The sequence below is a fragment of the Myotis yumanensis genome, unplaced genomic scaffold, assembly GCF_028538775.1.
Source record: "Myotis yumanensis isolate MYYU_CA2020_CCGP unplaced genomic scaffold, mMyoYum1.0.hap1 SCAF_1, whole genome shotgun sequence".
Classification (NCBI taxonomy): Eukaryota; Metazoa; Chordata; class Mammalia; order Chiroptera; family Vespertilionidae; genus Myotis; species Myotis yumanensis.
In genome coordinates, this window is record NW_027223752.1 from 78037533 (window position 1) to 78061685 (window position 24153).

General features: G+C 41.1%; 1 protein-coding gene across 3 annotated transcripts in view; it reads right to left on the reverse strand.

The window, feature by feature from the left end:
* The window catches only part of FMN1 (formin 1), a 387832-nt gene that overhangs the window by 277439 nt on the left and 86240 nt on the right, over positions 1–24153 (reverse strand). The window contains exons 1-2 of one of the 3 annotated variants that reach the window (XM_070425554.1): positions 14156–16031; positions 12419–12536 (exon numbers count right to left, since the gene is read on the reverse strand). The exons of 1 other annotated variant lie outside the window; for it this stretch is intronic. In XM_070425554.1, coding sequence (XP_070281655.1) covers positions 12419–12536; positions 14156–15541 — 1504 coding nt within the window. In that variant the 5' untranslated portion in view covers positions 15542–16031. Of the gene's footprint in view, positions 1–12418; positions 12537–14155; positions 16032–24153 lie in introns of those variants that run through there. One more of the 3 variants, XM_070425561.1, reaches the window with a different exon arrangement.

Genomic DNA, 24153 nt, shown 5'->3' on the forward strand with positions numbered 1-24153 from the left:
GGAGGTCAATGGTAAAAAAAGGGGGTCATCTGTAATACTTTCAACAAAACATATAAATATAACAAAAGAGAAGAAAAAAAAGTGCTAATGTTGGCTAAGGATGTGAAAGCACCCACAAAACAACAATCACAGGCAACTGGAGAGGTAGAAAAATTGTTGCTGATTTGGATAAATGAAAAGCAGTTAGCCGTTAGCCAGTGATAGCATTTCAGAGGCAATGGGTATGTGCAAAAGCCAAGATGCTGCATACTGACCTCCTTAAAGACACCTCTGAAATGAGTGCTGAAAGTGAGTTTGTTTAAGGCTAGTAGGAGGTGGTCTGATAAATTTAAGAAAAATAAATGTTTATTTATAGATAAAACAGTACATTAGTCATGTACTATATGTAACAAGGGTTAAAACAAGGAATTATTTGTGGGTCTGAAACTGACTAATTCAATTTACAATATTTCTAATGGGGAAAAATGATTCAGTTTTCAAACAAATCGCTTCTTGAACAGCCTTCTGGAACGAATTAAGTTCGAGAACTGAGGTTCCACTGTATGTGGCTCATCAGAGAGAGAGACCCTGGTGCAATGGCAGTGGTTGTTTGGTTTGATTGTTGCAAACATGGCAATTACTTACTGTTAAAAACAGAAAAATGTTGTTGATAATATCAATGTAGGTAAACTGCTGTTAGGCAAATGGTCTTATGTGAGTTCATTTCAGGCAAATTGACCTAGAGCTGAACATACATTTTATCCAAAACTGGGTAATCCATAAACATAATGAAGACTAATATACATCATTATTAAGTCCCACATTCATTCCAGGTTGGACAAAGAAATGAGTTTAAATTCAAATTATCTTATTTTATTCTTCTAATAGCCTTGGCAATATGTTTAGCAAGAGGTATAAGCCATCACCTAAAATGAAAACCAAGAATCTACTGATTTATACTAATTAACTCAGATTCCAGTATCATGAATAAAGACTTTTTTTTTAAGGTACCTCTTCACAAGAAAATAGAAATCATTGATTGTCTCTATAATCTACCACCGAGACCACCACAAGGAACTCCAAACTGGTCTTCCTACTTCCCCACAGCGGCCACTGGCCTCTCTCCCAGATCCACAATCAACCACAATACCTCTTGAGCAGTCTTACAAAACCCACATTTGGTCCTGTGAGTTCCCTGCCCAAAACCTTTCAATGGCTTCCCCGCACTGTCCAGCGGTTCTCAACCTGTGGGTCGCGACCCCTTTGGGGGTCGAACGACCCTTTCACAGGGGTCATCTAAGACCATCGGAAAACACATATATAATTACAGTAGCAAAATTACAGTTATGAAGCAGCAATGAAAATAATTTTATGCTTGGGGGTCACCACAACATGAGAAACTGTATTAAAGGGTCGCGGCACTAGGAAGGTTGAGAACCACTGGATACCTTAAGGTCCTTAGCATGGCATGCTATATAATTTCTCTCCCCCAAAGACCTGCCCTTCTCCAAGTTGACGGGCTTTAACAACCCTTGCATACCATTTCCATGGTCTCTTATCAATCATAATAAACTACTTGCAATTCTTCACACCGGCCCTACTCTGTCTTTCCTCTGCATGTTTGGTCTACCTTGCCTCCACCTGAATTACCCAGCCTGCTGTTTCCCAAGGCTGCTTGGGAGGCCTGTCCTAATTCCTCTAGACAGGACTGACCAGGCTCTCCTTTGTGTTCTATAAGCCACACATTCTTCATTAACAGCATCAGGATGTTTTATTGCCCTTACTAGTGTACATTTTACCTCTCCCCTATCCTACTCTCTACCACCTACCTATACTACCAAGACCACCACCACAACAAACCCAAAACAGAACCATAAGCTGCTTGAGGTGCAAGGATCTTGTCTTATTTACCTTTGTATTCCAGTACCTATCTCACATAGTAGATGCTCAGTAAATATATGTTAAATGAATAGACAAGTTTATTATTATTTGTAATAATAGCATTAATAACATCAATAAATGAGACACTAATCATGTGCTAGATGTTACTAAATAAGAGTTAAATGTGATCTAGGAGCATCAGTAACTCTGATGTCACAGCCATTTACCTGCAACTTCTGAGATTACAAAACAAGATAGAACATGTGCTCGAAGTCAAGGGAAATCCCCTAGGAGCCAATCCTAGCCTTGCCATGCAGCTCAACACACAATAGCAGCCTTTTTTTTTCTTCAAAGTTCACTTCTACTTATCCTGGTTGATGGTATACTGAAATAGTCTTAACATTAAGGGTGACACCCCCTCCTCCCCCAAAAAGGCAGAATAACAAAGGGCAGATCTGAAAACCATTCTAGTGCCCTGCTATGGAATCACTGCATATTTTACTACTGAAAATATAGAAAATTTCCCCATAATTTCCTTTTGTTTCCGTTACCTTGAAGTCACAAAAATCATTATTTTTGGCTAAGACCTTTCCTTATTTAAAACGACCAGGAAATCAGTAAATCAATTCAGCATTTTATCATGACAAAATAGGACTATTTCAAAAATATAGAGACGATTCTTCACTAGTAACTCTAAAATGTAATCACTAGATAGTCAGGTTAAAGAAAATCACATGAATCACACAGTAACTTCAATAAATATAACCCTAATACATTACATTCAAATTACTTTTTGTGATGCCGACACTTAAAAGCCAAGGTATATAAAGAATGTTCCTTAACTTGATAAAGTTATTGATTAAAAAATCTCTGACCAACATGTTTACCTGGAAAACATTAGAAGAAAGCCTATAAAAGCAAGAATAACACAAGGATGTCTACAATTCACTACTTTTCTAGCTTTGTTTCGGACGTCCTAGGCAGTAGAAAAGGATTAGTAAGAAAATAGAAAGCAATTTGTGTTTTATTTTCTAATGTTAGAAACCTGATTAAAAATGGGCAAAAGACTGGAGTATACACTTCTCCAAAGAAGATACACAAGTGGCCAATAAGCACATGAAAAGACACTTAACATCACTTATCATTAGGGAAATAAAAATTAAAGCTACAGTGAAGTACTACTTCATACCATTAGAGTGTCTACTATTAAACAAACAAGATAAAAAGAAAAAAATGGCAGAAAACAAGTGGTGGCAAGGGTGTGGAGAAATTGGAACCAGTGTGCAACTGTTGGTGAGAATGTAAGTGGTGCAACCATTATGAAAAACAGCATGGAGGTTCCTCAAAAAAATAAAAAACAGAGTTACCATATGATCTAGTCATCCCACTTCTGGACATACACCTAAAGGAATTGAAAGTAGGGTCTCATGGTGTACATATATGTAAACCCATGTTCACAGCAGCATTACTCACAATAGCCAAAAAGTGGAAGCAACCAAAGTGTCCATTGACATTTAAACAGATAAACAAATATACATACAACAGAATATTGTTTAGCCTTAAAAAGGAGACTCTGCCACATCATAACATGAATGAATCTTGGGGATATTATGCTAAGTGAAATAAACCAGTCACAAATAGACAAATACTGTATGATTCCAGTGGTTGCCCCATTTCTTCTAGGAATTACTTCTACCTCTGTGATTTGCCAAATAAATGTTTTCTTATAGTTTTGGGTCTTGGCTCTGAATTCTTTCCTAGCCAGAACCCAAGTACCGAGGTTGCTGAACACAGGTTAGATCTGACCCCACTGGTTATACACCTGGTGCCCTTTCTGTTGCCTCCAACAAAACCAATTAAAAGCAATTAAACTAATTAAAATGGGAAATGAATCCCATTTATAATAAAATATGCAGAAATTAATTTAAATATGTACAAGCTATAAGAAGGAAATCATACAACTTTACAGAAAAACATAAAAGAAATTCTGAACAGTTAGATAAATGATGTTGCTGGATGGGAAGACCTTATTATCAGGCCCCTTGATATTGATCTTCAATTTAATATAATTCCAATGGGATCAGATCTTGAGAAACTAACTTTCAAATTCATATATAAGAGTTTATGTTCACAACTATCAAAACAACATTTAGAGGGAAAATAAGAATACAGGTGAATTGAATCACCACATATTTGAATAACTGGAAAACTACATTAATTACAAAGACATGCAATTGTTGCTGGGTCTAGCTATACATCTCAACAACAACAACAAAAATATTAAGGGATCTAGAAATAGATGAGCATGTAGAAAGAAATTTATATATGAAAGTTGGCACTCCATATCTGCTGAGCAAGAATGATCTATATTAAAGAGTGCTGGAGCAAGTAGTTACCTGGGGAAAACAAATTAACAGCAGTTTACATTGTTTGGGTTTTACAATGGTGCAGGCTAAGGTGTTTAAATGCATTATTTCATTGAATACTAAAAAGAACATTTTTAAGAACTTATAAGGAACCCAAGGCATAAGTAGGTGATTAGCTTGCCCAGTAACTTGTCCAGTAAAGGTGTGACTGCCCAATAACTGCTGAAGCCTCGAATCTGACTCCACATTACATTCCATAGCCCAAGCTCCCCCATCATTACAGCACACTGCCACCCTTAATACACATTTATTTACACCAAAACACAAAAACAAATTCTAGATTTTAAAAAAAATCTAAACATATATGTGTGCATTTTAGCTAAAATATACTTGTTGTTAAAGTTTAGGTTAGAAAAAGCTTCCTTAAACCAACAATAAGTCCAGAAAAGATGTAACTACATAAAATATAAAATTTCCATATAATGAAAGAGCGGGAGGCAAAAGACATGGCAAGCTGGAGATTAAGAATGCAATATATACAACAATCAAAGGATTAATTTCCTTAATATATAAAAAGCTCCTTCAAATAAAAAGAGTAAAGACTAATGATGCAATTTACAAAAAAAGCAAAGCAAGTCACAAAAGAAGATAAAATGAATAAGATATCTAACCATGCCAGTATCAGAAAAATACACACTTAAAACAAGTGTATGCAACTTTTAACCATTATATTGGCATAAAATAAATGAACATTGGTGAAATGTGAGTAGCGGCCCTGCTCAGGGCACAACCAATCAATGTGTTTCTCTCACATTGGTGTTTCTGTTTCTCTCTCTCTCTCTTTCTCTCTCTCCTTCCCCTTGCTCTCCTCCCTCTCCCTCCATCCCTTCCTTCAACCCTCCCTTCCACACTCTCTAAATATCAATGGAAAAACAACAAAGAGCACACCTGGAAAGCTGATGAATATTCACTTGAGACCCTCCCCTGAGACCTCCCCTCAGAACCCCCACCTGTAAGAAAGAGATAAACACCCTCAATGCAAAGGACCCAGACCAGCACGCCCACACTATTCCCTTCCCCTACCCCCTTCTTCCCTCTCAGGGACCCCAGGACACTGGCAGCCAGAGGAGCAATGGGCAGTGGCAGCTCATCCAGGCTAACCCCCTGAACCTATCTGCAAGGCCCTCTCTTCTCTGACTTCCCAGTGAGCCAAAGCAGCCCAGCCTAGGCTCACCTGCTTCTTCTGTGCCCTTCCTGTCTCACTGCCCTAAGTGTATTTTTACTGCGGCCAAGAAATCCTTGGATTGCTTGACTGTACTTTGTCTCTTGACTGAAATCTTTCCTTCAAGAAAACAACAACAAAGGTTTCGTCATCTGGCCAGTAACAGTAACATATCACAAAGGCCTATAAAATATACAATGCACAAACCCATTGCCTAAACCGAGAAAGAAGACACTTAGCATAATCCTGTCTAGACACAGGACATTAAAAGGAAATCCATTCATGGCTAATGCAGCCTGTTAGCTATGAATGGAGAAACTTTTCATAGTACAGTAGGCCACTAAAATATTCCAAAATATTTATAGCTTTCCCTGGCTAGTGAGGCAAGGATGTCTGGCTCACTAAGAAGGGTAGCCAATCGCTTTATAACCAAGGGAACCCAAATTAGAAACAAACCAGAAAGTAGACAGTCGTTGAGAGGTGAGTTATTTCTCTATCTGATCCAAAAATACTCTGAATAGGATGTTCCTGAGCTACTCCAGGGTTCTGGGTGGTGTGAGTAAGCCCCAAAAGATGCCACATGCATTGACAGCTTGCTCACTCCAATCTCCAGTGGCCATGATGCCCCCTGCTAGGGCCTCTTTCCCGTGTGCTTACTCTCAGGAGGGGCAGTCTATGTGCCATGCCCTGGCTGCAGGCCAGCTCTGAGGTACAGCCAGTGGAGAAGAGCTTTTCCCAGATGCACATTGGAAGAGAAACCAAATATGCACAGTTCATTTTGCTTCAGAAAACATGAGTACTCTTCTTTGTACTTTTTTCTCCCTCATTTCATGGGTAATTAAGTTACTGCCAGTTCCCCAAATGGTACCATTTGAATCTCACAAACATTAACTTCATGAGGAGGAGGCAGGTCTGAAATATATGCAAAATTAACTGCAGTGTGTTCTCCCATAGCTCTCTATCATCACTGGTTTTAAAGGCATCACAGAATATTAAGAATCACTAATCAGAGCTGGCTTTTGTGAGTCACAAGATTCTTAGGAATGCACTTGACTTTTAAGAAAAATAAATCGCAAGACACAAATTCATTAATTGTATTTACTCTTTAAAAAAATAATATGCCTTGGAATATATTTAAAGAAAAATCATAAAAGAAAATTTGAATAGTTTTATAAGCTATGTCCCTAGGCAGAAATACTAAGCATTTTAAAGATCTCAATTTTCCTACCCACTTTCACATCAATTTAAAAATTAATGCAATTCCAATAAAGGTCCCAAAGGAATCCTTTTGAAACTTAACCAAGTAAACTAAGATTTGCTGTAAGAATAAATAAGAGAAAGCCACAAACATATTTCCAAAAAGTATGCATGACAACTTGAACAGATTCTGAGATGCAGTATCATGCTGCAATAATTAAAATGCTGATACAAAATTTCAAACACATCAAAGAGAACAGAAAGCCCCAAATAGTCCCAAAGTTAGCACACAGAGGGATAATTATTCCAGAAGCCTACTGTAAAATTAACAACTTAGGAAAAAAGAGGTTGGCTTAGATCTCTACCTCAGGCTATGCACCAAACAATTTTTTATGTGAAATTGAAGGAAAGTGAGAAGAAAGGGAGAAGTAGAAAGAAATTATTTAAGAAATTTGAAGATATAGATGATCTTTGAACACAGAAAAGTCTTCATAAGCCAATAGAAAAGATATATAATAAAATGAGAATATATGACTACATAAATATTTAAAACTTATGTACCCCAGAAATTACAATTAAAATTAAAGGCAAATGATAAAGGAAATAAATTATTTTCAGTGTTCTAAAAATATTAATTTTTATCTAAAGATATTCAGTATGAAAACATAACTTTGGCTATTTATTAATATGCATCTAAACCTTAAAAAGGCATATACCCTTGTATTTAGCAATTCCACTATAAGGAATTTTGTTAAAATGTAACAAACGTCACCAAAAATAGTCAAGTTTTCAAGTGAAAAAAGCAGCCTGCAGAGTGTGATCAAACAAAATTTTAAGTCTTAAATTCACGCCAAAACCGGTTTGGCTCAGTGGATAGAGCGTCGGCCTGCGGACTGAAGGGTCCCAGGTTTGATTCCGGTCAAGGGCATGTACCTGGGTTGCGGGCACATCCCCAGTAGGAGGTGTGCAGGAGGCAGCTGATCGATGTTTCTCTCTCATCGATGTTTCTAACTCTCTATCCCTCTCCCTTCCTCTCTGTAAAAAATCAATAAAATATATATAAAAAAAAAAAAAAAGTCTTAAATTCACATTGGCCTATCATGATGCATAAGGTTGGCAATGGTTTCTCTATGGGACAGGATAACAGAAAGTTTCTTCTGCTTTCTGATATTTCAGGATATTTCCAAAATATTATTTTGCAATTTACAAAAACATTTAAAACTTGTGAAAGAGAATGTTCCTAGATGGCGGCAGAAGGTTTTCTGAGATCAGAAAACAAAGCCTCTACATTAAGGAGACGTAGATATCCACAGCGCAAGGCTCTGAGTGATGGCCATTGTACTTCCTATGAACTGACTGGAGCAGAAAACATAATGCATTCCACAGAATGATAAAAAAAAAACAAAAACAAAAAACAGGAGTTTTTCTTCATGCCATTGTAGAAGGCCTGTGTGGTCAGGGGTAATGTTGTATGTGCCAATCCTGTCCATGCAGGCCAACGAAGCTACTGGTGGGAATCCACAGAGCAGAAGAGGGTCAGAGTATAGGTACCGCCCCCCGCCCCACACCTCACCACCACCACTCCACTCCCTCCCAGGAGATCACTGCAGCCCTCCACCCAAATCCCAAGTCCCCTGCTGGGTTCCTGTTAGGCAGTGTTTTCCATCCTACTAAGCTTCCCTCTGAAGTTCTTGGTTTCCCAAAAGCTTCTCCCACCATTGCCCCTTCAGGTCTAGGACTTTAAAACTTCTCAGTATTCCCAGCCCCAAACTACTGCTTCATCTCTTGTTGAGTATCCTAAACCCTGCCCACACCTTTGTAAATATTCTCTAATAAACTCTCAATCAAGTCACCCAATTGGCATGTTGCCTGATTCCCAACAGAACTCTGCTTGATGTAGTAATACCCGCAATGAAAAGAAAATAAGGCCAAGTGCCTTTATACTTCACAAAAGATCTGACCTAAAGTGGTAAATACATTATTTTCATTCAAGTTTGAGATAAAAAGTTTAACCCTATGTTAACTCTTATTATTCAATGATTATATGATACCAAGAGTATCTTATGCTTTCTAGGTTTTTGTTTTTAAAGACTAAGGAAGTTACTAACCCTTACATAACCTCAGCACATACAGGACAGTGTATTAGAAAAGGGACAGAATACTGGTTATCTATTTCTGATGAGACAAATTGCTTTTGTCACAAATTTAAAAGGTAGGCATTTTTCTCTCATGTTCCCCTTGTATGTGCCACAGAACACCTTTTTACTTTGTTGTGATTGGGTTTTGCTTAGCCCCGAGCTTCACAAGTTCACTGCTATTTCTGATTGGCTCCACAGGAAAGTGTCAAGGACTCACATTGGGTTGATTAACCCTTAAGATGTGAGAAGTCCACTGAAGAATTCCTTCTGAAAATGTAAGACCATCCCCCAAGCTTGTTTCAGCAGCAAGCTCTGTTCTGAGAAGAACATGGGGTCTGTCACTCAGGTGGTCTCCAGCTCAAGTCCCAGGAAAAGGGAGGGGGGGGGATTCTCTTTTCACTCAAAACTGCAGTGAGGCATTCCAAACACAAGGAGGAATGTAAGAAAGCACAGCCCAAGAGATGGGAGAAAGGGATTCTCTCTCCTTGAGCAGAACAATTCAGGCACAACAGTGGGCTAACACTGGGGCCCTCCCAGAGCAATGGAGGTCAACTCTAGCACCAGAGAGTCCCCTGAGTGAGCTCTGGAGGTTCTGGTGTTTCTCTCACCTGGCACATCACCAAGGCTCCAAGAGCTCAGAGATTGGCAGCAGAATTGCCCTTGATGGGGGGCACAATGTCATCAAAATGGCATCAGAGGCTCTAATGGAAGCCAAAGGCTTTAGCTGCCAAGGTAGTCACAGTGTCATCAGCAGCTACAGAGGATGCTGACGGCCTTGGAAATGACAAGAGAGAGGATCCTTGGCAGTGGGCACCAGCAACAGTGGCTAGCTACCCTCCTGTGACGAAGAGGTTTCATGAAGCAGTAGTTTAAGGGGACAGCTTCTCTGATATCAGCTCTCTTTTACTTTTTATTCTTGAACAAAGTGAGTTTACAGTATTAGGTGTTATCTTAAGCCCTCAGGAAAAAAAAAAAAAAGATCATTGAACGATAAACTCTGAATAGAGGGAAATCTAAGCAGTGGCAAATCCGAAGTGGCCGAGGGCAGCATAAGGACAGTGTGAGACTCATGATGAAAAACATCATCTCTTTCCCATCTCTGCCAAGAACTAGGCTCAGATGTCAACAGCTCAAAATTGCTATCGCACAACTGAAATATGAATGCTAGAGTGTTGACCTCCTGTTTCACTCATTTAATGAATAATACACACTAGAAAAATAAAAGCACTGAAGGTATAAAAGTGTAAGACTTCAAATACCTTGAAATATTTTGTATATAGTTTTTCTGTCTCTGTGATTCCTACAGAGTGGTAAATTTTGTATGTTTCCCTAAGGGCAGGGGAAATCAATGAAAATACCACAGAATGCATTGTTACAAAGCAAATGCTTATTTCTCAACAGAGACAATAAAAAGGAAAATGTTAACTTCCTCAAGATTAGCAGTAAGTGACAAGGCACCATGCTAATATTGAGTACTGGGTCAAAAACAAGTTTCCTTCAGGCATAGGCTACCTTATTCTTTTTTTATATCCACCCCCCATTCTCCAAGTGTGTCCACAAGGTATTGTGCACCTCCAAGGCTTTCAAGAATCTGAGCACTAGCCCTAGGACAGAGGTTCTCAACCTGTGGGTCGCAACCCCTTTTGGGGTTGAACGACCCTTTCACAGGGGTCGCCTAAGACCATCGGAAAACACATATATAATTACATATTGTTTTTGTGATTAATCACTATGCTTTAATTATGTTCAATTTGTAACAATGAAAATACATCCTGCATATCAGATATTTACATTACGATTTGTAACAGTAGCAAAATTACAGTTATGAAGTAGCAACAAAAATAATTTTATGGTTGGGGGTCACCACAACATGAGGAACTGTATTAAAGGGTCGCAGCATTAGGAAGGTTGAGAACCACTGCCCTAGGAGCACAGTAATTAAGCCATACTACTGTCACTCGTGGGAACTGGCCGACCTAGATGCCTTCCCTAATTGCCACCCTCTCTCTGTTGCATGATGTCATTGGGCCATCAGAGCCCTTCTAGGAGAACTATCATTGTTCGGCCCTTCATCCTCATTTTCCCCAACTCACCCAAAACTTTAGAGACCTCTCAGAACACAGATCATTATATTAAAACAAGAAAGTAAGAAAGACTGGAAAAGCCACATATGAGGTAAATTAGGGTGCTCCGCTGAGCTTCAGAAATAAAAGAAAACAGAGTGAAACCTAAGGAATCTCTGTAGAACTATAAACACCCCCCAAATACCACTGAGGTGTATTTCCTTCTCTATTACCAAATGGAATTTGGCTAATTATTCCCTGAAAATAAACACATTAACTCTATCATTAATAAAATTAACACTAATGGCCAGTTACAAGAAGGATGCCATGATGCATTGGTAGGGATGAGACTAACATCACCAATATAAACTAGGAATAAGAACGAATAGGATTCTGGTTTTTCATTAAAAGCAAACTTTAATACTTATAATTGTTCAGACTGTGCCAGATCATGAGGAAAATAATTTGATATGTGGTTCAATATTGCAATCAAAAGCATTCCAATTTTGGAAAATCAAACGTAGGTAAGAAGACTGGAACAGCTACATATATGTTCTTTCTGTAAGTCAAGCACTGCAGGAAAAAATGCTATGAAGTAGTTGATGCCTTAGGGTGGTCAGAAGTTTGCAATTGTACAAAAGGAGGCTAAAAGCAATCAGGTTGCTGAATGAAATTCATGTGTTCTCAATCACTGAAGAAATTTTACAATACTGCAGAAAACCCATCTAGTACTAAATCACCTAAACTTTGATCCACTATGTCTACCTATGAGTACAACTGAAGTACATTTTTATAACCAGATAGACTGACCTTAGTATGCACACATACCTAAGACAACCAGGAGAATATAAGCATGCATAGGTGATCTTCAAATGCTAGGATGACAGAGGATTCATTAGAGATACATACACTCACACATATACAATTAAGATATACTATCCTCTCATCCTTCATTTCTTTTTACAATTTCATGTGAACCTTTCACTTACAGAGTATAAATGTCTAGATTCCCACTCCATTTAAATATATTCAAGCAAAGCTCCTGGGAAGGTTTCCAGAGAGTTAGGTTCCTTTAAAAATGGCCACGCACGAACTAAAGCTTTCGTCTAACAAAAGTGAAAGAGTAACTGATATGGGATCTGTACATTCACTCTGCACAAGGTTCCTGTAGCTGAAAAGCATTAGTCACAGACAAACAGCAAATCAGATTACAGCTCTGGAGAACCATACTCTGCCTCTTCCAGCAACCCTGCCAGCTCACACATTATAGAGGCCCAACCGCCTGTTTCCTGAGGAATTTGTAATCTACCTTCTCCATTAGTTCCCCAAAGGGTCTCTTACTTTACACCTGTGCCCCCCTTCATTCATTCCACTGCATTCACCTTTCATCTCAAAAAGATTAATTAACGATAAGAGTGTAAGGGTTCCCTTTAAAGGTGCAACCAAAAAGAAAAGCCTTCAGCATTACATTTTATAACAAAACAAAAACTCAAATTCCGAGAGTCTCCTGAATTAAAAAAGCCATTGCAGCAGGAGTCCCATTCCTGGGTGCCTGGCCTGTTTCCACATTACCTGCTTCAGTGTACTTCAATCCCACTTTTTCTTCTGTGTCCTTTGTCTTTGGGGGTGGCCAGACAGCTTGGAGTCTGCCAGGAGTCCTATCGTCCTGCTCAGTGGGGCTGTGCTCAGGCTGTTTAAAAAGTGGGCAAAGAAAATGATCAGTTAAATGAAATACGGCTGAAGCTAATTATTCCCCGAAAACAAACATGTTAGCTCTAACATGAATGAAATAATGGCCAGGTGCACATGGCATTCAATGGTCCTTTCCCAGACATGTAAAGTGATTAGTGGGAGTGAAAAATTAAAAAAACAACTCAAGGCTCTGGGGATGTAATTAATGTACAGCGTGGTAACTATAGTCCATAGTGTTGTAGTTTAAATTTGGAAGTTATTAAGAAGGTAAATTTGTAATTCCGCATGGGGATAGAGGGTAAAGAGCCTTATTCTGCTAATTGTTTCACAATACATACAAATGTCAAATCATGTTGTATACCTGAAACTAATATAATGCTGTATGTTCATTATGCTTCAATTAAAAAAAAAACATACCTCAAGGCCAAGTATTACACAACCCTTGATAGATGATTTTTATCATGTAACTATCTCTTTAAAAAATCACAAATCCACTTTGAGCTGTAGATATAGATACAAATGTACTCCAATCAAGTACACTTATAGGAATGTTTACAAGTGTATCCCAAACAACTCCATGGTTTTTTATGATATAATGACTACTATTCCACTTTCTATCAACATTAGCTGTAGGCCAAGATACACTTCTCAAGCAGCCCACATTGCTAGTTCAATTCGCTTTTTCTTTCCTATTAAAAAAATAATAGTGAGATGGCCTTCAAGCTAGTTTTATCCGTTGATTTTTATAACTATGCAAGTGTTATATTGTGTTTAGTTTTTAACTAAAACCCAAGATAATTCTACCAAAAACTTTTTAATTTTTAACACTTTAACTGATGAACTGTATAAGAGGAAATAATTGTATTCTGAGTTGATACAACCCAAGACGTGCTATTTGTTGTCCTTATGAACCTCTAAGATCTACTGGACAGGTAGTCTATAAATTACCAAATTAATTAATTTTCTTTGAGTAAAAGTTTTTATTAATTAGATAGTCACCACACACTAACTTCACTTAATCTTCACAACCACTATACAGGTTGCGGGTTAGCACTTTTTTTTTTCTTTTCTCCTCATGAGGAGATTGAGGCTCAGAGGTGATCAGGGTCACCCAGACAGTAAATGGCATTGTCAGAATTAAAATCCAGGTCTCATTTTAAATGCAGTGCTCAATCAGGATGCCTTGTAACCAACACAGAACATTTCAATTACATCACAAACAAGTATTCTGCTGAGTGGCAGACATATAAAGGAAAAATACTTTTCACCGAGGTATATAATTAAGTGGTGAGGAAACCTGGGCTGTTTCCACATTGCATCGCATCCTCATGCTGCTCAGTTTTATAAGAACATTTACTATTAATGTTTAAACTCCGAGTGGCAGCTTCCCTTTCCCACCAGCACATAATTACATACACCTCTCTTAAATCAATCCATAAAAACATAAGGAAACGCTGCTGTCCTACTCCTTACAAGGACAATTTCAATAATAATCATCATTCACCTAAAAGACAGTCACTAATAATAGGTGATCGGAATTCACTTTGACAGGAAACCTCAGAAGAAATACAGCAGCATCACATTGTAGGACAAAATGGAAAACCCAATTCTACATACGCTTTTGGAATCCAAGGGGCTGTCTGCTGGCCTTGCCTTGGACCGTTCAAACACAGCTCTTAGGGACTCCTTCTCATGCCTCATCTTGCGCTTGAGAGCTTCCAGCTCAGAGGTGTCAGCTGTGGTCCCCTTTTTGGGGGGACGGATGAACAAGGCTTTAAAGGCCTCCAGGGCAGTTTCTGGTGGCTTCGGTTTGACCTCTCCACTTGGGGTTTGGGCTTCTGCTGGGCCGCCCTGGCTCTCCTGGGCAGCGCTGCAGCCCATCTCTCCTCCCCGGGGCGGCTCAGGGTCTTCTGCCTTCACTTCGGCCCTGGGCATGTCGATGCTGAGTAGCTGGGAGAGCTGCTCCAGGAGAGTGGGAGGGGCCTTCAGGTCACTGGCTTTCTCCCCAGTCTTCCCTGTCTGAGGCCCTGTCTGTGCTAGGGACTTCTGAACGGGCTGGGTCAATTTGAGCAGAGCCAGGTCCCCATCCTTTGGTTTAATTTCGGTGATGGTCTCCCCACCCTCAGCGGGAGCCCCCTTCTTCAGCACGCGGAGCCCACTGAAGAAAGCTGGCAGCTGGAATGACTTCTCTCCAGGGGCTTCTTTTTTAGAAGAGGTGTTCTCGGTGACACCAGCACTCAAGCTCTGGTCTGTTCCCACAGGTAGAACTTGGGAACCTTCTTCCCCAGCCTGTCCTTGACTGGGGCTGTGCTCCGTCTGAAGACCACCATCAGCAGGTTCTGGTTCGCTACGTGTCTCAGGGGGAGCCCCCTGAGGACCTTCCTCTCCGAGCTCTGCAGCATCCCTCTCCCCAGCGGCAGTGTTCTCGCTACAGTCTCCTGGCTTTTCTTTGGGCTCCTCAGATGGCTCGGATAAAACAACACTTGGGGACTTTGGGCCATTGGTGTTGCTTCCCTCTTCTGGCTCCTGGCCACCATCATCAGAGTCCGAATCACTGGTGGTGGTCACCAGGGTCCCGCGAACCAAGATGGCATCGTCTCTGCTCACACTCAGAGCAGTGAGTGGAAGAAGCTCTTGACCAGGGAGAGAAGTCCCTGCCTCTGCTTTTCCCTGACCTCCCTCCAACTCCCTCCCTGCCTCCTCCCTCGCAGTCTTCCCATCATCTCCTCCGAGGCCCGGTGCAACCTGAGCCCCTGCCTCCTGCTCATCCGAGCCCTGGCTGGGACCATCCAGCCCACTTGCGGGATCCACCACTAAAGGGTGGAATGCTTGCAGCACCACATCTTCCTCTTCGGGCTTCACAGATTCCAATTTACTCGCAAACCCAAAGAAGGATTTCATAGAGAACTTGCTCAGGATCGACTGGGCCATTTCGGGTCCTGCTTCAGACTTGTCTGGTTGCGAGACATCACTGCCATTCACAGGGTCACCGACGTCCTCCATGCCTCACAGCAGCGCCCTCGATGGCAGTCCCGACTTCTGTTACCTGCCCCTGCTCTCAGTGTATCCACTCCATCAGCTCTTAACTTACAGGACAGGAGCAACAGGACCCAGCAGCCGGCTCCTCGGCCGCCCAGCAGCACACTTGGTCTCTTTCAGGTCGGTCACTGTGCTCCCCTTCCGGTCTGTGCGGCCACGGTGCGCCCAGGGCCACTGTAAAAAGTCCGCGGAGCTCTATGCCCAGAAGCTGCCTGGGCTGCGCACCTTACTACTCGCGGGCTGGGAGGCTGCTCCTCTGGGACTTCCGTATTTATTTCCGTGGACAAAAGGCTTTTTGTCGTAAGGAAAGTCAGCCGGCCCCAGTCATCCCAGCCCAGGACTTCACCACAGCTCCGCCCCAGTGCCTGTCTTTCTCCTGGTTGCTTTCAACTTCCTCATTGGTGAGCAAGTGAGGCTCCAGAAAGTGCTGAGCCGGCAAGCTGCTCCTGACAGCCCTCCACCACCCCAGCAGCCCAAGACGTTCAAAAGTGAATCAGCAGAAAATGACTGAAATACTTTTTACGAGCCCTCCTTTGCCATCTAAATTATGGTCAGAAGCCTGTGTCATCCAGGCCAAAACAAAACAAACAAACAAACAAAAACAACACACAAAAAACTAGCAGTGCACACAGATCAACAGCCACTCACAAAGCCCAAAGCAAAGAAATAAAAGTAAAGAAGGAACCAGATCATCTCAAAATCCCTGGAACTCAAAAGCAGTTAATTTACTGCCCTTGAAGCTTTTTTTTTTTAAGTGCTTTCTTCCGCTTCCCTGCAGGTTTCATCTGGAATGCAGATTTTAGCTGCGGAGGCCAGAGAAGGAAAACCAACGCGACTGGTTTCAGATTACTGCTGTTTTAGCTCTGCCCTGGTGTCTCAGTGTTCCACAAACAAGTACTTAGACAAGCACGCCCACCACACCCAGTGTCCACCAGCCTTAGGGTGGCAGAGTAAACAGCCCCAGCAGGAATGGTTACTCTCCACACTCCCTGCCAACCTCAGGCTTCTTCAGCAGCTCTGCCTTCCTGGCTCTCTTAGGAATCCTGGCGGCTAAAGGGCACCTCTCTCTGCTTCAGTGATCCAACCAACGAAAGGAAGCCTGGCATGGTACAAGGTAACACACAACCTGCCTTGTTAGGCAAAGCAATTCACCGAAGTCCCGGAGGAGCCACATTCCTCTAAGGGACAAAACATCTGAAAGGTCTCTACCGGCCAGGTCTCTATCAAAGACTCAATTTGCCTAAAGCAGAAACGGGACAGACAAAACCACCACCCAACATCAGCTCAATGTAGTTCCCAATACTCTGATTATATCCTGGGAACCTGGCAACTGAGGTCGTGGAAAAACTGCAGCCCTGTCTCCCAGCTGCATAGTTGCCTCTTGGGACGGCTTCCTGTCGTACCTGAAGGTCTCAGTGTTTCTCTTTCAAATCCTGTCCAGTCAGCAGGCATTGAGTAAGCACCTGGGATAGGCAAGGCACCGTGCTGGATCAGGAGAGTCAAGCTAGCTTAATAGTTACCGTGGCTCAAAAGTAATCACCGGCTCTCTTTGAGCCCAAGTGTTAAACACAAACAGCAATTTATTCTGCAAAATAGTTGTTGCCAACAAGCCAAAGGACAGTCTTGCCTTCTCTGTAGCAGGGAATGGCTGCGGGTCCCCCACTGATAACTTGTATCATGTTCCCCAATAAATATGAACACTAAGAAATTCTGATTGCAATAGCACGTCCAGCAATGTGTTCAAAAGGAATCCTCGCACAAAGAGGGTACATATTGTATTCCATCCATCCTTATAGGAAAGTGAAGATAGCACTTCCTAATCCCTGATTTGACTATGTCTAAATGGATACTTTCCTGTTTGCTAGTGATCCTAGTATATTTTGGGATTATTAACTAGGGCACACGCAATTAAAAAACAAGTCCACCACACAGGCAGAAATATTCATTGGTGCCATTTAAGTCTCAGAACCAGCTTTTTGTCCAGAGAAAATGCACATTGACCAAATCAGACTTCTGCTTCAAGGCTGAGGGAAAAAAAGGAATCATCACACCTGCCTATAAGATCAGTCTTCCAATATATGGGTGAGGGGAGGAGACATGGCACATATTTCCTTCTTTAACTGAGAAGGCTCCATTTTCTCAGACATAACTACTAACTGATTTTTAGAATACGTTTCAAGAAGCCTCAGCAGATTTGGCAAAATGGGACATAAGTTGGAGAGACTTGTTGACCTTCCTACGCTACAGCATGGAACAAAATTATAAAGTTTCAGAATCCTCTCAATACCCACAACGCTGATACATCATGGAGGGGGGGCGGGCAAGTCATGGGTCTCAGGAGATGATGTGATTCCAGCCCCTCAAGGTGGGTAAGGTATTATTAGGTTCATTTTAAAAGTGAAGCAACCATGGCCAAGAGAACATAACTGCCCCAGGTTGCACAGCTAATGAGTGGAGAATAGTAATCATATCTAACAGTTATTAGGTGTTTACTATGTGCCAAGCACTGTTCTACATTAACTGACTGATACATATAACTATGAGGTCGGTTTTATTCTTTTTTTCCTATTTGGAAGCATAGCAGGATAAAGTGGTTTTCCTATGTTCACAGCATTGGTGAGCGGTGAAATGAGAACCTGAGTCCAGGCCATCAGGCTCCAGAATCCACACTCTTAATCACTCTTCTAAAACCTTGACTTCCACCTCCTGCCAAAATAGGACGCCACACACACCTGAATTGTGAAATATGAAGGCATATCAGCTTATGTGGTTGGTAGTCTCAGTACTTTACCCTCTGAGATGACACAGAATACTGACTTCACAAAAACCTTAATGAGAATGACCATTCTTTTCCCTTGCTGTAATTGAGGGGGAAAATCTAGAGGCCCTGCTTAGAAAAATCAAGCAAAAATTCCTAGCTGGCCCTGGCTGATGTTGCTTAGTTGGTTGAATGTTGTCCCATGCACCAAAAGGTTGCTGGTTCAATTGCCAGTCAGGGCACATGCCTGGGTTGCAGGCTCAATCGCTAGTGGGGGGCTTGCAGGAGGCAGCCAATTAATGTTTCTCTCTCTTTCCCTCTCTCTTCCTTTCTCTCTAAAATTAATAAAAACAGCCATAACCGGTTTGGCTCAGTGGAAAGAGCATTGGCCTGCGGACTGAAAGGTCCCAGGTTCAATTCCGGTTAAGGGCATGTACCTTGGTTGCGGGCACGTCCCCAGTGGGAGGTGTGCAGGAGGCAGCTGATCGATGTTTCTCTCTCATTGATGTTTCTAACTCTCTATCTCTCTCCCTTCCTCTCTGTAAAAAATCAAAATATAAAAAAAATTAATAAAAACATATTTTTAAAAATTCCTGTTTTAAAAATATGTTTTTATTGATTTCAGACAGGAAGGGAGAGGGAGATAGAAACATCAATAATGAGAATCATTGATTGGTTGCCTCCTGCACGCCCCCTACTGGAGATGGAGCCCACAACCTGGGCATGTGCCCTTGACCAGAATCGAACCTGGGACCCTTCAGTCTGCAGGCTGATGCTCTATCCACTGAGCCAAACCAGGTAGGGCCCTCGCTGGCTTTTCTGCTGGTCACAATCAAGACATTGAATCCTCTGGACTAAAACACATCAAGAGGCTTTCCAGCTTGCCTTGACAATTCCCTTTCTTTCAAGAAGCATGACTCCTGCCCTAGCCAGTTTGGCTCAGTGGATAGAGGGCTCCCGGGTTTGATTCCAGTTAAGGGCACATACTTCGGTTGCAGGTTCCCCGGCCCTGGTCAGGATGTGTGCAGGAGGCAACCAATCAATATGTCTCTCTCACACCAGTGTTTCTCTCTGTCTCTCACTCTCTCTTCTACTCTCTATAAAAGTCAATGGAAAAATATCCTCAGGTGAGGAAAGAAGAAAAAGAAGAAAGAAGAAGAAGAAGAAGCATGATTCCTATCACAAAGATGTATTCACCCAAAAAGCATTACTAAGCACCGACTATGTACAAAGCTCTGGGGATATAAAGGTGAAGAAACTCCAGCCCTCCATAATCATGAAATGTGTAGTTTAATGAGGAAATCAGCCAAGAAAGAGGTGATTCTAGCCATAGACTTTATACCCCAGATCCAGTGAACAGCAATAGGTGGACCTAAAACAATTTTGAATGAAAGCTAGCCATGACTGCCTAAGTACGAAGCTGAGTAAGAAAGAGCACCATGGTAATTCAAATAGATCTCTGAATATTGACTGTCTTGCTGGCCACTGGTCCTCATGACCATGAAAAATATTACTACTTCTGGTCATTTAGGGAATTGAAATTCATTTCAGACTGTAAGGTTCAAATAAGCAACCTACAAATTTGATCTTAGTTGGTTTGAAAAATGATTCCATTTACTGCTATAACATTTTCAGGAGGGAGATAATCACTTCTCTTGGACATTATGTATTTCAGTGTTTTATTCTGCAATAAATACTTATTAAGCACCTAAAACCTACTCCAAACCAGGGATAGCTAAGACTGTCACATTTACAACCTCACCTGATTGTCTTCTGTTCTAATCTCGACACCCAAGCTCTTTAATAGCTACACTTGAGCAGAAAGCCAAATAAAAATGATCTACCTTAGACAACTAAGTTAAAACAGGCACGATAAATAATTAGGTAGCATTTGACCCACATGTTCTTTCAACTATTTGTTAAAAAACAATCAGTACCCAGCTACTTGAAAATGGAACATAGTACATATTTGTGTGGAAAATTTACTACCAGTGAATTTTCCATGTTTCTCTCATCTAACTATCCTCTCAAATTGAGGCTTCAGCCAATTGTACCTCATGGCAATAAGAACATCAGTCCCACTTGGTAAGATAAGCCTAAAAAGTGATTACATCACCTCATGGGAGCAGTAGAAACAAGCTCCTTGAGTCTCACAAGATTGATTAATCAGCATTAAAAACTAAAAGAAAAACACACACACAAAATAAAACAATAAAAAAACACCTGTATGCAGAAGTTGGATGTTGCCTAAAAAGAAAACTTCCTAGAACCACTTCCCTTTACCCTGTGTGACCTTCGCCCATATCATTCAGCTTAGATAATTCCTTCCCACATTCTCATAAAACCCCAAAAGGCAAGGGAAAGTAAAGCAAACGAGATTACATTTCACAGCATTAGGCTACTTAATTCTCATGTTTCTCTTTATCCAATTTATTTCGAGTTCTGGGCCTGAATTGAATAACTAATTGCTTCCAGCTTCCTAAAGTGGTTCAACTAGGTTCATGTGAGGCTTGCTAGAGACAGCAAGTAGAAAGTGGAATTTACATTAGTAAGAGTAAGTAAAAGTGTAGAAACTATATCTGTGAAAGAAAAAAGTTTGAGCAATAGATTGGGAAAAGTAAGTAAACTATAAATAAGGTATGAGTGGGGTAATGGATGGAGATGGGTTTTGGGAGTTCAGGAAGTATGTTTTAACTTACCAAATGAAATTGAGATCTGAGGAAATTATGACATCACAAGTACTCCAAAGACATTTGTTACATGAGTCAGAGGCCATATGGAAGGAGTAGGTTATGAAAGAGTGTTGGTAGAATCAAATTGTTGGGAGGCTGAATGGGATTTTACAAATATTAGAAACCAATTAGCTTAGCCTTATTTTAAAGAGGAAGTCAAGTGGAGCTAAATAACTGGTACCAGTTCACACTGCTCAAGCACAGCGGCAAGATGGAAACGGGTGTCCTGATCCCTGTCCACCCCACATCACACACCCTGCTCCTGCCTTGGCATGTGTGACCTTACCTTCTTCCAGATCAGCATCCTCCTTATGCTCATTCTCCACATCCTCAAAATGAAATTATGAGGCCAAATGAAAGACAAAGCCAGAGACCTCCGTAAGCATCCCTTCTATTTTAGTTCTATAGCACTTCCCCTGCCAACTAATACAACACTTAATACAGCCCCTCTGCATCAGCCTATCAGAAGCCGGCAACTGTTGTTACTAATTGGTTAAAAAAGAAAACAGGCCTGGCTGGCGTGGCTCACTGGCTGAGTGTCGACCTATGAACCAGGAGGTCACAGTTCTATTCCCCAGTCAGGTCACATGTCCGGTTGTGGGCTCATACCCAGTGTGGGGCATGCAGGAGGCAGCAGATCAATGATTCTCTCTCATCATTGATGTTTCCATCTCTCCCTCCCTCTCTTTCCCTCTCTGAAATAAAAAAAATTATTTAAAAAAAAGAAAGCAGGCTGCACTTGCCTACTGCAAGAACAAGTCGCAGTGATTAAGGCCTTTTTCTATTGAGCAGTATCAAGGATTGTGTGGAAATATGTTGAATGTAGGTAACAAACTAGAAGACTCTTAAAGGGAAGAGGAGAGGCCGTGGTGAAACTGAAAGAAAGAAGAGAGCAGTGGGTATGTGATCTTTCAAGGATCAAAGAACAAGGGCTGTTGCAGAGTTAAGAACCTTCTCCTGAGTCCTGCGCTTACATCCTACTCTGCTCCTTCAAGAAGCTTGACCTTCAATAACTTATACAAGCTCCCTCCTCAGCTTCCTTGCCTGGAAACTGGGAATAAGAAAAATACTTATTTTATGGGTTGTTAAGAGCGTTAAATAAACTAATATCTGTTTGACACCCTCATCAATGCCTGATACATAGTAAGTACTGTATGATACATTTTCATAGGAAAGAAACCACTTTCTTAGGGATGTCAACTAGGATTCAAAAAAATTTTTTTAACTCTGTCAATATGAAACAGGTATTTACTGACAGCCAGAGCATGAAGGTGCCCCGCCCCTACATGTGCACTTGGGCAGAAGGGCCATTTGGTCTGAACAGGATTGTTCAATATAGAAAGGCCTACTAAATATGCCTCCCCACGCCACACATGTGCCACGAGTGAATGGAGTTCCAAAGAAAATTCTTTCAAGGGATCCCTTGGGGTATTTCAGGGCAAATGCTCTCTGGATTGTTTTTTTCCATCATCTGAAAAGAGTAATTAGCTTAAAGTTTTCCCAGGTCACCACTATAGAAGGTAACAGAGTTCACCCTGTTTTTTATTGCCTTTCCTGTGCTCCACAATGATTTTTAAACCAACTCAGAGAGGAATAAATCCATAAATTTGGATTCTCTCAAGAAAATCCCTGCCCTAGCCAGTTTGGCTCAGTGGAAAGAGCATCAGTCTGTGTACTGAAGGGTCTCAGGTTCAATCCCAGTCAAGGGCACATGCCCAGGTTGTGGGCTCGATCCCCAGTGTGGGGCGAGCAGGAGGTAATCTATCAATGATTCTTTCTCATCACTGATGTTTCTCTCTCTCTCTCCCTTCCTCCCTGAAATCAATAAAAATATATTGCCGGAAGCCGGTCCATCCTTGCTGCTTGACACAGTCGCTGCAGGAAAGAAACATCTGCACAGCATATGTTTCAAGGGACCTGGCATATATAGCATATTGTTCTTAATATGTTTGCTCTTCTTAGCGCCATGTGTTTTAACCAAGGTCATCTCTCTGAGAAAGGTTGTTTCCCCAGGTGGGGATTTTTCCCTGAGGTTAGGGAGGGGATACAACCCCTTAATTAAGTGCCAGGCGGGTAGTTAAGCTACATAATCTTTACTCCCTTGAATGGAGATAAGAAACGCCCTAACCTTTGTAATAGAAATTGACAGGATTAAAATTGGCTGGTATAAATATGGATGTAACAAGACAATAAACATGAGATCCTCATCAGTTCCTAACCAGAACTCTGACCAGAACTTTGGCTGGAGATCCTGGCTAGAGGTCCTGACTAGGCTGCTGATCAACTGAAGGCTGTCTTCGTGTCATTCCTTCTTCGCCGACTCCATCCACACCTTTGGGGACCCCTGGACCCGCTGGGATTGGACCCCAGCAATATATTTTAAAAAATCCTTTTCTCAAGAGCCTATTGATAGACACTGATGATGATACTGCATATGCAGTCCCTTAGCACTGTTATGCTGATGCACAAAAAATGCAAGAGGGAAAAGGAAAGGCTGGGACTTATTTGTGAAGCTGGAGAGGAGAGGGGGAAAGGGAGGGTTTTCTTTAAGGTACAGAATATACTGGGACAAGTTTTTGAAGGATTTTGAGCTTTTCCAAAATGAATAATATGATGTCCTTCATGGCTAATCACTGCAGAAGCCATGAAGTCCATGCAGAAAGCATTTCATTGTGGCTGAAGTTGATCATGATAAAAGTTTTACATGAAGGTCTGGATTCTAATAAACCATACATACCTATTGCTGCCCAGATGCTCCTGCTTCCCAAGTCATAAAACTAGACAGCCATTGGCTGTGCCGTTACTGGGTATCTTTTTCTTTTCCTTCCTTAAGTTTTTAAAGTAAAAGTTATTTTGAGATTATTACTTCAAACAAACAACAAAGCTCAAGGTATCGTTCTTTTCCCTTTTCTTTCAGGTATCATTTTTAATTACTTTTTAAATGTAACGGAGGCCATATAAAAATTAGGAAATGTGAGGATTTACCTAAAATAAAATGAAGGTAGATAAGAAGAGCTTGCATAATGGGAAAGGAGGGAGAGAACTAGCATTTTTTTAGAGTGTCATTCTTGTCCTAAGTAGGTACC